This window comes from Gekko japonicus, unplaced genomic scaffold (assembly GCF_001447785.1).
Source record: "Gekko japonicus isolate JY-2015 unplaced genomic scaffold, Gekko_japonicus_V1.1 scaffold142, whole genome shotgun sequence".
Classification (NCBI taxonomy): domain Eukaryota; kingdom Metazoa; phylum Chordata; class Lepidosauria; order Squamata; family Gekkonidae; genus Gekko; species Gekko japonicus.
Window position 1 is genome coordinate 847,229 of NW_015174848.1, and position 14,200 is coordinate 861,428.

A 14,200-nucleotide genomic window follows, 5' to 3' on the forward strand; every position below is an offset into this window, starting at 1 on the left:
AAGGTGTGAGCCGGGGGCTAAAAAAACCGTGAGCTGGCTCACACCGACTCAACTTAGAGAGAACACTGGAGACGACAGAGGCGGCTCGCTGCGTCGCAGTGGGGGCCGAGTCCTAAGAAACAACTCCCTCGGGAGTTCTAATGCAGCGCTTCCCGAACTGACCCTTCGGCCGAACTAACCCCCACCCCCATCACTTGGCCACAGAGCTAGAACGGACCTTTGGAGTCCCAAAAAGACTTTCTGTCCTGCACAGATGGGCCGATGCAAACCAGACCAAAGGGTGCCCCCCCCAGTGGCATGGTGGCCTTTGACCGGTTTTATCTGCCCTGCGGCCATGCTCAGAAATAAGAAGACACGAAGCTGCCGTCACTGGAATCTCACCGGCTGCTCTTTCGTCCGGCGGGCGCAGGTGTCAAAAATCTCAAGGTAGGGGGGGGTCTTACCCCCCCGAGCTCTGCTTCCATAGATCCGTGAGCGAGAGAGTCCATGGATCGAACCTGGGACCGCCTGCGCTCAAAATCACCGCCTCTACCAACTGGTGACGGCTCCCAGCCCCAAATCTGCCGAATCGCTGCCTCCCAACAGAATTCAACCTGCTGAGAAGTCAACAGAGCAAAAAGGTCCTTCTGCTGGAGAAACGAGACCCGTTTTTTGCCTTTAGGGCAGACCCCAGTGTCTTGACGGAACTGCAGCGCGATGCTTTGTGCCTCGAAACCCAGCGCAAACGGATAAACGCCGTCCTCTGTGGGTTCTGTTGGCTGAGACTCCTGCCTCTACCTCTCCGATAGATGCAAAGTGGGGGGTGTGGGGCCTGAGTTTCGAGCACCAGTGTTTCGACTGACTTGCATACTGAGTAGAAAGAGTCCGTTGCATCGTGCGCGCGTCTCTCTGGACCGCATCTGGTCGACGTTTCGCAAGGGATTCCATGGCTCTGGAGCTTGGGAGGACGTACGCGTGAGGACGATCCAAGTCCTTCGGGCACGCAGAGTGGAAAATTCAAAATGGCAACCTTTCCTCCTACATGGGGCACAATCCGCTGGGGAGTTCTGCACAAGCACCGTCCTGCTTATAGAATCACAGAATGTTAGATGCTGGAAGGGACCTTGCAGGTCATCTAGTCCAACCCTCTGCACTCTGCAGGTGCAGAGTTTTAATAGGGCAAAGGCAGAAAGCATCCTTGCGGATCGTGCCTGAGGGTCAGACGTCTGTCTCGCAAGCAGCCATTTTCGGTGGCTCTCCAAACCTTGCCGCCGCCTCTGTATCTCATGGGAGCGGGCATCAATTCTTTCGGGAAACTGAGTAATGTCTACAAAAGCCGGCCGTTCCTCCGGACGAGAAAAGTATCCGCATAAAATGGGATTATTATTTTTTTGTGTGTGGAAAAAACAATATGCCGGGAAATAAGTTCCGTGACCTGAGGCCGCGCCGGCCGGGAAATCGCCACCGACGGTACGGCAGCACGACTTTTATTTTTCCATTAAGTCACAAGTTAAAAAACGGAAAGGGTGCGGGCAAACCGGCACGGGGACAAATCGGGATGAAGGAGGTGCGTTGAAGAGAGACCTGGATTCTATCGACCCGTTTTTGTTTTTTTTCTCTTACACAGACGGCCAGGCGTTTTAAACGCCAAACTAGTTGCTAGTTTCTTGCTTTAAAAAGGGGAAGGCAAAAAAAAAAAAAAGGCCCAGAACATTTGGAAATCAGTTTGCATAAGTTACTGAGTCGACTTCACCGGGAGATGTCTTGCGTTTCCAACTTGTTCTGACAAGCTCAAACAGGTAATTCAAGTGTGGGCTGTTTTTATATATATATATACACATATATTTCTTTCTTTCTTTCTGTTTTTGGTTTTTTTTAATTAATTAGCCTGGAACCTGCAAGAAAGAAAGACAAGAATTAACGTTTTCTCCCCAACAAAATGGGGAAACATCTACACATTTTAACCTTTCTTTTTTATTATTATTATTATTTTTTAATTGAGTATATATTACAATTTCATACAGATATTTCTTTCCAAATATATTATACTCCTTTTGAAATGAAACAAAAACCAAACAAACAACCATTGAGGTGACATATCGCCTGTTTATATCTTAATCCCAATCTTGTTTATACCCTCATCTTTTTCTTATTTCCTTATATTACCTGCTTATAATACCACCATGCAACTTCCTCTATATCATATTCTATTATATTCTTCTTGTGCCTTCTGCAGTACCTAGAAAAGAAAGCTGGACGGGGTTGCCTCCGATACTGGGTGCTGTAGAGAGAATCCCTACCGCAGGAGGGTAACCCCCACCCTTTCACCAGAGGTCTTTGGGGGTGCACACCCTTCACCTCCTTGCTATGCCCTTGTTATAATACTTCAACTCCTACATTACTTCCTCCTTTCTAATAGTTACTCCTTGTATCTAATTCTATGTTCCCAACTTATATTTATTAATTTTAATTGCTCTCCACCTAACTTAATATGCCATTGTCAAGTCCCAAGACCCACTGCCTTCTTCAAACTCCTCCGTCTGTTTGCTTAGTAACTGCGTCCAAAAGTTTTTTGCCCGTGGTCTCATTGTAAGCGGTGAAAGTTTTTCCATTTAGATTGACCACTAGGTGGCTCTCCCCAAAGGGAACGGGGCTTCGAAAGAAGGGTGTGGATCCCCCAGTTCCCGCACGACGAGACTCGTTTCTAGAAGAGAAGGATCCCCGGAAGGAACTTGCAAAGCTGCAAAGACACCTACGCTGGAGAAGGCGGGAAGAAGGCAGAGCTACAAGCCGCGGGAGTTGCTCCACTGTCGCTCCCGGCCGCATTTGGATCTCATTTCCTGGACTGCCCCCGTCTGCGTACAGAGAGAGAGAGGTTGTAAGGAGTGGGTTACTTGTCGCACGTACTACTGGATGACAACCTGCCCGGAACCGGTCTATATGTTCAAAACAAGCACACCTTGCCGGGCCCTTCCCGGAACTCTCCTGCTGCGGACCGCCAATGAGGCAGATCGTATCTTTAAAGCCATCGGTCACACTCAAAAGTCCTTGTGCCGCAGCCCACGGTTCCCCAACGTGGTGCCCGCCAGAACTCCCAATGGTGCCCGCCAAGCTTTTCAGAAAGGGGGTGGGGCCATTGTAAGGCAAGGCTCGTTATTGGCTGCCCTTATTCAAATGAGAGGGCTTTCCACTGGGGGATGAGGAGGCTTGGTAGGCACCTGGCCTTTCCTCAGTATGCGGTTCTGTCTTCGCTTCGGACTTTACTTCTCCCCAGGAGGTGTGAGGAAGGAGGTGTTCCATTTGGCTCCACCTCCTGCGGCAGCCATTTTGGGCTTGACGCCGCCCTTTTCCGGCAGCCATTTTGGAGAACGGTTCTTGGGAGGATCTCTCTAAATCGGGTGGGCGGGCAAGGACGTGACAAATGAAGTTCAACGTGGCCAATTGTACGGCAGGGGTCCCCGGCCTTCGGGATCCTGTGGGCGACTTTGGAATCCTGACGCGGTGTGGTGGCCACAGTCGCAAAATGGCTGCCACAAGAGGCGAAGCCGGCCACACAAAATGGCTGCCGCGGCTTACCTCCCGCCACGTGGGGAAGACACCACGAGAGCTCCGTGGCTGGCTCTGCCTCCCGAGGCAGCCAATTTATGACAGAAATTTTGCGGCGGCGGTGGCGCCCCCCCGTGTCAGAATTCACACAAACTGAAAAGCGTTGGGGACCCCTGCAGTAGGCATTGTGAAAAACCCTCTGCCTGAGACCCTGGAGAGCTGCTGCCAGTCTGAGTAGACAATACTAGAGATGTAAAATTTCCGGAAATTTTGAAGGTCGGAAAAAAAACTGGTATTTTTCCAGTTTTTTTCGGGGGGAAATGGAAATTTTCGGGAAAATTGAAAAAAATGTTATATTAGCATTTCGTTTGTCTTTTCTAGATTGAAAGTCATTTTGTTACTTTAGGAACATAAAATATGACTATGGTCATTTTTACTTGGCATGAAATGATCACAACTAGCATATTAAAAATATAGTGTATCCAAACAATGATTACAAACAGAATACCCACCCACATGCAAAAACAAAACTGAAACCTTTCTCTTTTCTTCTGACAACAGCCCCTCCTAAAGGAAGAAGTGCATCTTGTTCTTGCAGTGGAGAGTTCAGTTTGTAACCTAGGACTTGTTTGTCCTCAAGTGCACAGAAATTAGATCAATCTGATACCATATATATATATATATTTAGAAATGATTTGGAAAATATCTGAACACCTTGTCTTAAAATATTTTATTAATCATGTTAAAATAAAACGTTCCATAACCATTTTTTTCCCCTTTTCTTTTCTTTTTCCAATTTTTCGGAAAAAAACCCAAAAAAGGCTTCAGGGAAAAAACGTGTGGGTTTTCTCCCCGAATTTTTCCGGTTTTTTCCCCAGGCCTTCACACCTCTAGACGATATTGACCCTCACAGACCAAAGGTCTGTTCAATCTCAAACAGCTTCGTGTGTTTGTGTTCCCATCTGCCCTCCTTCAGTTTTTAATTAACCGGGCAGGACAAAAATACAGAGCGGTACGGCTTGTCCCCACGGTGACCCTCCTGCCCTGCAGGAAGAAAAAGCGGTTCTGTTGCTGCCGCCCAGGTCAGCAATCTTCACTTTCCTCTCATGGGCGAGTTAAGAATTAGCCTTCTGCGCCCTGCCAAAGGCGTGTGCACGCCAGGAGAGAGAGAGAGAGAGAGAGAGAGACTCGCAGTAGCTGACACTGAATTTTAATCATGCGTTTCGAGGCAAAGCGCACCTTCCTCTGCATGATTTAGTCTCTACTTATACGAGTCACTGGGCGGAACGCGGAGGTATGGGAAAGCGGTGCGGAAGGCAGACCAGGCCGGGTGTTCCCATTTGGTGGCACCGGGATGGCGGAAATCCCTTCCCAAAGGGGCCTGTCCCGTCTCGTCCGTGACACAAGAGTGTCATTTCAGAGGCTCTGACAGGCTCACTGATGGCGTCGCCTTGTCTCCAATGGTGTTCTGTTTTGCTGATTCCCCCCCCCCCCCCCAATTGGCTGTTGACGTTCTGTGACTTTGCACCATCCTTAAAAAAAACATTACGGGATGTATTTTAGACCGACACGCACCTTGTGCATCTGTACAGGTCACACACATGAAGTTGCCTGATCCTGAATCAGACCCTGGGTCCATCGAGGTCAGTCTTGTCTACTCGGACTGGCAGCCGCTCTCCTGGTCCTTTTAACTGGAGATTCGGGGGAATGAACCTGGGACCTTCTGCCTGCCAAGCAGAGACTCTACCAGTGAGCCACAGTCCCTCCCCAAAGCATGAAGCGGCCTAATACAGAATCAGACTCTTGGTCCATCCAGTTCAGTCTTGTCTACTCAGGCTGGCAGCCGCTCTCCAGGGTCTCAGGCGGAGGCCTTTCACATCACTTACTGCCTGATCCTTTAACTGGAGATGCTGGGGATTGAACCTGGGACCTTCTGCATGCCGAGCAGATGCTCTTCCACTGAGCCACGGCCCCTCCCCATTCTTGGTCGACCAAAGTCTGTATTGCCTACTCAGACTGGCAGCCGCTCTCCAGGGTCTCAAGTGGAGGTCTTTCCCATCACTTACTGCCTGATCCTTTAACTGGAGATGCTGGGGATTGAACCTGGGACCTTCTGCATGCCGGGCAGATGCTCTGCTACTGAGCCATGGCCCCTCCCCTTAGCAGCTCTCCAGGGTCTCAGTCTTTCACATCACCTCCCTCTTTGGTCTTTTTACCTGGAGATGCTGGGGACTGAACCTGGGACCTTCTGCATGCCAAGCAGATGCTCCTCCACTGAGTCACAGCCCCTCTATCCAAAGGCAGGATGCAGGTTATGAAATAAATAAAGAGGGCCACTCTCCCTCAGCAAAGCCTTAAGGACTAGCAACTTGCTCTTTAAAAAGAGCCAAGATTTTCAGGACTGCAGTGCGTTGCCGTGGTGAGATCACCCTTATGTACGAGTTCAGCTAATCAGCAAAACTTAAAGCAGAAGGAAGCCGGTTTTGTTTCAAAGAGACGAGGCAGGCCGGGGCATGTTGGGGAACCACTACCCTCTCGTGAAATCTCCTTAACGGAGCCTCTGCTATCGTTCCAGAAGCATGCTGACTGCAACCTGGAGCAAGTTCGGGTCCTCATCTCTGTGGCAGTTGTGGTCCCTCACTGCCAAAGCCCTCTCGGGCATGGGTGCCCAGTGTTCGAGGTTCGGAAATCCTATGAATACCAGAGCCAGGAGGCAACATCAGGGGAAGGCCTTGGCCTCTCTGCCCTGTTGTTGGCCCTCCAGAGGAACTGGTTGAGGCCCCTGTGTGGGACGGGATGCTGGACTGGATGGACCCTCACTGCTCTGACCCAGCAGGACTCTTCTGCGGTTCTGATTAGGGGAAGGCCTCGGCCTCTCTGCCCTGGTTTTGGCCCTGAAGATGAACTGGTTGGCTACTGTGTGAGACAGGAGGCTGGACTAGATGGACCTTCACCGGTCTGATCCAGCAGGGTTCCTCTGATGGTCTTATGAGGGGAAGGCCTCAGCCTCTCTGCCCCATTGTTGGCCCTCCAGAGGAACTGCTTGGCCACTGTGTGAGACAGGAGGCTTGACTGGATGGACCCTCACTGGTCTGACCCAGCAGGGCTCTTCTGAGGTTCTTCTCAGGGGAAGGCCTCGGCCTCTCTGCCCTGTTGTTGGCCCTCCAGAGGAACTGGTTGGCCCCTGTGTGAGGCAGGAGGCTGGACTAGATGGACCCTCACTGGTCTAACCCAGCAGGGCCCTTCTGAGGTTCTCCTCAGGGGAAGGCCTCAGCCTCTCTGCCCTGTTGTTGGACCTCCAGAGGAACTGGTTGGCCACTGTGTGAGACAGGAGGCTGGACTAGATGGACCCTCACTCGTCTGATCTGACAGAGCTCTTCTGATGTTCTTCTCAAGGGAAGGCCTCGGCCTCCCTGCCCTGTTGTTGGCCCTCCAGAGGGACTGGTTGGCCCCTGTGTGAGACGGGATGCTGGACTAGATGGACCCTCACTCGTCTGATCTGACAGAGCTCTTCTGAGGTTCTCCTCAGGGGAAGGCCTCGGCCTCCCTGCCCTGTTGTTGGCCCTCCAGAGGGACTGGTTGGCCCCTGTGTGAGGCAGGAGGCTGGACTAGATGGACCCTCACTCGTCTGATCTGACAGAGCTCTTCTGATGTTCCTGTTATGGTGGTTGGTAGATGGCATGAACATGCTGCCGTTTTGGACACAGTCTGATCTCAAGGGTAGTTTAGTCTCGAGTAAGCCCTACTGATTTCAATGGGGTTTATAGACAGGAATGCAGGCAGAGGCTGGCCATTAGGGGGAGCGCAAGAGCAAACATTTCCTTTCAAAATAACCTCGCCAGACAGCCCACCGGTCTGCCTGGCTTTCTCCTGCGGCACATGGTTCCCCAAGGCCGGGAACAACAAAGGCTGCGTGCCCCGGTGCTTCTGGCCTGCAGATTCAGAGCGAGGAGCTCCCTCCCTCCCACATCCATGCACAGGCACATAAATTTTCAAGGAAGTGAGAGAGACGGCCTACCATGGGCAGCCCTTCATTTGCCATGTCTCCGGACCCGATGTGCGTCAGGTGGACAAAGTTCAGCGGCTCCCCTATCATGCTGCGGTCGATTCGCCGCCTCTTCTTTTTCTGCAGAGACAAGCACGACAGCCAAGGATTCAGTTTTATTTATTGACTCAAAACATTTATTGTAAATTTCAGAGCAGGGGAGAGAGCAGGTCAGAAACAGAAGAAATGAATGAATAAATGAACGAATGAATAAGCAAGCCGCCTTTCTCCTTGCAGAACTCACGCCTGATTGCAATACAAATGAAAGATCATCAAAAAAATATAATAAAAGCAACCATGATTTTTTAAAAACCCATAAAATGCCCAAGGAGGTGTGCCAATGAATTAAAAATTCATCCGTCAAATGCAGTCCTAAATAAAACTGTCTTCAACGGTCTCCTGAAGATCATAAGTGAGGGGGCCGGGGCACCTCCATGGGGGGGTTGTTGCATAATTGCGGGGCCACCACCGAAAAGGCCCCGTCTCGTGTGCCCACCAGATGCGCTTTTTTGATTGTTGGAGCAGGAAGAAGAAGAGGAAGAGGAAAAGAGGAAGAAGAGGAAGAGGAGGAAGAAGGATGAGAAGGAGATTGGATTCATACCCTGCCCTTCACTACCCAAAGAAGTCTCAGAGCGGCTTACAAACTCCTTCTCCTCCCCACAACAGACACCCAATGAGGCAGGCAGGTGGGGCTGAGAGAGCTCTTGACAGAAACTGCTCTTTTTCAAGGACAGCTCTTGCCAGAACTATGGCTTGCCCAAGGTCATCCAGCAGCTGCAAGTGGAGGAGTGGGGAATCAAACCCGGTTCTCCCAGATTAGAGTCCGCAAACTCTTAACCACTACACCAAACTGGCCCCTCCTTGTGATCTTAATTCCCAGGCAGAAAGGTGTGGGGGAGGGAGAAAACCCAAGCAAGGCTCACTTCTGTGATAGATGCCCATGGACCTGGAGGATCCATCTGATAAGGGCTGCCAACCCCAGAGCGGGCACAGAGGTCTCCCGGAAGCAGCCAGAATCAAGAGTCCAGGAGCACCTGAAAGACTAAGAAAGTTTACAGCAGGGGAGGAGCTTTCGTGAGGCCCTGCTCGCTTCTTCTTTCAACTAAGCTCCAGACTGCAGGGACCAGTTCCCCTGGAGAAGACGGCTGCTCCGGAGGGTGGACTCTGTGGTATTAGACCCCGCTGAGGCCCCTCCCACCCCAAACCCCGCCCTCCCCAGGCTCCACCCCCCAAATCTCCAGGTATTTCCCAATCCAGAGTGGACAACCCTATTAAGACCGTCCCTGATGAGAAATGCCTGCGTTGTTCTGTTAGCCCGTTCCTTTCTGTGGGCACATCAGTCTAGGATTTTGTGATCAAGAAAGCAAAACGGGAAAGGCCAGTCTCTGCCCACAAGGTGTTTACAACTTTGCAGCTATATTCGAATCCAGGCCCCAGGTTTTTCTGCACACTAGGCAAGGATACCTTCTGCCCCCCCCCCCGTGCGCCCCCCAATTTTCAAACATAAATGCATTTTAGGAAGAATGAACAACACAAAATCTGAAAGGTTGTGAGGTCGGTGGGGCTGAGAGAGCTCTTTCAAGGACTGCCCTTGAGAGAACAGCTCTGAGAGAACTTGTGACTGAGCCAAGGCCACGCCAGCAGCTGCATGTGGAGGAGGAGTGGGGGAATCCAACCCGGGTCACCCAGATTAGAGTCTGCGCTCCTAACTACTAATTCCTGGGGGTGGGGAGGCCAGTGGCTCCTGCTCCTCCAAGAGCAGGACGGCTGTGCTTCTGAGCGCACTGAAAGTCCCGGCGGCGCACAGCAGTCACCCACCCAGTCAAGAAAGTTGCAGGGCTTTTGGCCAGGGGGGAGGGGGCGGGTGCCAGTTTGGCGCCCCTAAGGGCCGGCGCGCTCTAGGCAAGCGCCTAGTTTGCCTAGTGAGCGAGCCAGCCCTGACCGTAGAGACTAACAAGATTTTCTGGTCAAGTTGGGTGGCCGTGTTAGTCTGTCTGTAGCAGTAGCAAAGAGCAAGAGTCCAGGAGCACCTTCAAGACTACTACGACTACAACTACGACTACGACTACTACAACATCACCCTATCCCAGCTTACACTGATCTTCTGGGCAATGCACAAGGCACAAGGCCATAAAATATACAAAAACATTAAAATTCAGTGTATGATTTAATAAAAATTACAATGCAGAATAAAAATCCAAGATGGCAATTTCCCCGTATTATTTGTCACCAAAGACTCCAGGACACTAGAGTATGGATTATTGCCATTAAGAGACAACAATGATCTCATTGCTCATATGTTAACGGAGTCCCAGTCTTCTACGTGGCTTTGTCATATAGAAGAAAAAACCAATTCAATTGGGCTTAACATTGGAGACCTATATCTGTACACAGAAAAGTCAGCCTTTAGACTGATCATAGAATCATAGAATGTGAGAGTTGGAAGGGACCTTGCAGGTTATCTAGTCCAACCCCCTGCACTCTGCAGGAGCAGAGCCGAAAGATAGCCCTAAATACCTACAACATAACCGAAAGATGGCAGTCCAGCCTCCGCTTGGAAACGTCCAGCGAAGGAGCATCTACCACCTCCCGAGGCAGTCTGTTCCACTGCTCAACCCCTCTTACAGTTAGGAAGTCTCTCCCGATATTTAGCCGGTAACGACTCCCTTGTAATTTCCACCCATTAGATCTAGTCTTGCAATCCAGAGCAAGAGAGAATAGATCTGCTCCATCTTCTACATGACGGCCCTTCAGATACTTGAAGACTGCAATCATGTCCCCTCTAAGCCTTCTCTTTCCCAGGCTAAACAGACCCAACTCTTTCAGCCTTTCCTCATAAGACTTCGATTCCAACCCTCTCACCATCCTGGTTGCCCTCTTCTGGACACGCTCGAGCTTGTCAACACCCTTCCTAAAATGTGGTGCCCAAAACTGGACGAGGCCTGACCATAGCAGAATAGAGCGGAACGACCACCTCCCGTGATCTGGACACAAGGCTTCTGTTAATGCATCCTAAGATTGCATTAGCTTTCTTCGCAGTCACATCAGTATTCCATGGGAGATTCCAAAAAATCCCATTCGACAGTAGATTGTGTTCCTGCTGCACTAAGCAGGAGATGGAAACTCTTGAACATGTGTTTCTTTCATGTTCTTTCTACTCGGACCTGCGCCTTACATTCATCGAGCCCTGGTTGAGAAAGTATTCAGGGAAACCTGATAAATGTGCGATTTACTTTTCCGCTGACAACCCAGAATCACACAATCATTGAAAGTGTTGCAAAATTTCTGTATGAAGCTTCAAGAAAGCGTTCAGTACTCCTTGCAAACTGAGTCTTATGTTCTGTATGTTATGCCAATAAAGGTCGATTGATTGACTGATTGATTATATTATATTATAGCTTTGGGAAAAGTGCAGAAAAGGGCAACTAGAATGATAAAAGGGCTGGAACACTTTCCCTATGAGGAAAGGTTAAGGCGCTTAGGGCTCTTTAGCTTGGAGAAACGACGACTGAGGGGTGACATGATCGAGGTTTATAAGATTATGCATGGGAAAGAGCAGGTAGAGAAAGAGGTACTTTTCTCCCTTTCTCACAATACAAGAACTCGTGGGCACTCCATGAAACTGCAGAGCGGTCGGGTTAGAACGGATAAAAGGAAGTACTTCTTCACCCAAAGAGTGATTAACACATGGAATTCACTGCCACAGGAAGTGGTGGCAGCTACAAGCATGGACGGCTTCAAAAGGGAATTAGATAAGCATATGGAGCAGAGGTCCATCAGTGGCTATTAGCCACAAGGTATAGCTAGGGGCTCTGGGGCAAGTGATGCTCTGTCATCTTGGTGCTTGGGGGGGGGGGGTCAACAGTGGGAGGGCTTCTAATGTCCTGGCCCCACTGCTGGACCTCCTGATGGCACTGGTATTTCTGGCCACTGTGTGACACAGAGTGTTGGACTGGATGGGCCTTTGGCCTGATCCAACATTGGCGTCTCTTATGTTCTTATGTTCTTAAACCACTAGGCCATTCAGGTTTGACCCAGAGCATATCACTGATGAATATACAGTGGAGGTGAACAATAGGTTTGACTAGATTTGATAGACAGAGTGCCTGAAGAAGTATGGATGGAGGTTTATGACATTGTACAGGAGGCAGCAATCATAACAGCTCTGCCTTACAGGCCCTGCGGAATTGCATTAGATCCCGCAGGGCCCTGATGTCATTTGGCAGAGAGTTCCGCCAGGCCGGGGCCAGGACCGAGAAAGCCCCGACCCTGGTCGAGGACAGCCGGACATCCCTAGGGCCGCGGATCACCAGCAACTTGTTCAAGGAGCGGCAGGCACTCCCGGGGACATACCGGAGGAGACGGTCCCGTAAATACGTTGGTCTAACAAAATTTGTGACAGGGGATGAGCTTCTGCGAGTCTGACGAAGTGAGCGGTGACGCACAAAAGCTCCTCCCCTGCCACAAGCTTTGTGGCAGTCTGGTGTAGTGGTTAAGTGCGCGGACTCTAATCTGGGAGAGCCGGGTTTGATTCCCCACTCCTCCACTTGCGGCTGTTGGATGACCTTGGGCAAACCGTAGTTCTGATAAGAGCTGTCCTTGAAAAAGAGCCGTTTCTGTCAAGAGCTCTCTCAGCCCCGCCCACCTCGCAGGGTGTCTGTTGTGGGGAGGGGAAGGGAAGGGAAAAGGAGATTGTAAGCCACTCTGAGTCACCTTTGGGTAGTAAAGGGCGGGGTATAAATCCAATCTCTTCTCTTCTTCTTCTTCTCCTCCCCACAACAGACACCCTGTGAGGTAGGCGGGGCTGAGAGACCTCTTTCGAGGACTGCTCCTGAGAGAACAGCTCTGAGAGCCCCCGGTGCGCTCATAAGGAAATGGAGTCTGCAAAAGGCAGCCTATGAAATTTCTTCTTTGTTCCGGGAAGCGGGGAGCAGAGCAAGACAGGGGTGCGACAGGCATTCCTCCCTGGGTTTGGTGTAGTGGTTAAGTGCGCGGACTCTAATCTGGGAGAACCGGGCTTGATTCCCCACTCCTCCACTTGTGGCTGCTGGATGACCTTGGGCAAGCCGTAGTTCTGATAAGAGCTGTCCTTGAAAAAGAGCAGATTCTGTCAAGAGCTCTCTCAGCCCCGCCTACCTCACAGGGTGTCTGTTGTGGGGAGGGGGAGGGAAAAGGAGTTTGTGAGCCGCTCTGAGACTCCTTTGGGTAGTGAAGGGCGGGGTATAAATCCAAACTCTTCTCTTCTGTGTTAGTCTTTAAGGAGCTCTTAGACTCTTGCTCCTTTCAACTGTTCTCCAGACTTAACAGAGATCAGTTTCTCCGGAGGGAATGTCAACTCCAGACGGTTGACTCTGTGGCATTATACCCAGCTGAGGTCCCTCCTTGAAGTCAACTCCCAAAGTCTCCAGCAATTTCCCAACACGGAGTTGGCAACCGTAATCCAATTGTGAGAGCTGACGGCCACTGGCGGACCGATGCTCCATGCATTTTGCCCAACCCCTTTAAAAAGTTCCAGGGGGGACAACTGTGTTGGTCTGCAGATTCGAGTCTAGTGGCAACTTAAAGAAGAACAAGTGTAACGATTTCATGTGTTGGTGTGTGTGTGTTTCTTTAAATGTTTAGTTTGACTGAAGTAGTGTAAGAAGAGTGAAAGAGGGAGACAAGTGTGATGTCATTGGCGGATGACTGAGCGCGTGGGAGGAGGGGTGTCTAGGAGAGAGATTCTGTGTGTGAAGTTTGAAGAGACGGCACAGTCTGTGTGTCTATGGGAATTTTTGAGTCTATTCTGTGTGAATAAGACAAACTGTGAATACGAGTTTTGAGTCTATTCTACATGAATAAGACAAAGAGTTCAGCCTGTGTGGCTATATAGATATTAGACTGAGTGTCTACACCTGTCAGAGTGGAGTTTTGGGAGTCTGAGAGACTGTTTGTGACACCAAGCTTTGCCGGTTATATTTACAAGTTCCTTTCATCAGCAACAGTTCAGAATAACCAGAAACCTATTTTTTTCTTTAGTAAATAAATCATTTTTTGTTTAAACTTATCCCAGAAATCAGAATAGTCCTTATCAGGGCCACATAGTCCTCCAAAATGCCCAGACCCTAGGTCATTGTACCAAAAAGAGAGAGATTTGCAATTTTTAATTCCTGGTGGCAGCAGAAATCTACCAAGTTTAGGTACACAGAGAGTGTTTCAAAGGTAAAACCGTCTCCCCAAAAAGCAAGGACGTCACAACAAGACTCCCAGGGTCTTCGCTTTCGAGAGCCAACGCTCCCTTTGCCAGAGGCAAACAGGAGAGAAGATCCCAGAATCCATACATCCCAGACAGACGGTGGGAGGGGTGTTGAAAAGAATGCGCGTCAAGGATGCAAGGGAACAATGCGAAATGCGATCAGCTTGATTAGAACAGGGGGGAAATGCTTGGGGGGGTGTGTGGAAAAAAATTAGCATCGGTTGTCAAGGAATCCTAGGCCCCTAAAAGCAACCTGCATTCCTTCCCCTCAACACCTTTTGCAACTGTGAATTCCAAACGTCAGCTAGGCACCTAGACGTCTAACAAACCCCTTTGCACAGCAAAGAAGTGGAACCGCATTAGGTGTGGAGGGCGGCCACGTTGCTAGGAAATAA

General features: G+C 50.1%; 1 protein-coding gene across 1 annotated transcript in view; it reads right to left on the minus strand.

Annotated features, from left to right (window-relative positions):
* Positions 1 to 1,650: 1,650 nt before the first annotated feature.
* Positions 1,651 to 14,200, minus strand: part of CDC42SE1 (CDC42 small effector 1) — an 86,266-nt gene continuing 73,716 nt past the window's right edge. Inside the window, exons 3-5 of the mRNA XM_015424499.1 lie at positions 7,544 to 7,651; positions 2,736 to 2,834; positions 1,651 to 1,874 (exon numbers count right to left, since the gene is read on the minus strand). Of these exons, the coding sequence (XP_015279985.1) occupies positions 2,763 to 2,834; positions 7,544 to 7,651 (180 nt within the window). The 3' untranslated portion in view covers positions 1,651 to 1,874; positions 2,736 to 2,762. The remainder of the gene's footprint in view (positions 1,875 to 2,735; positions 2,835 to 7,543; positions 7,652 to 14,200) is intronic.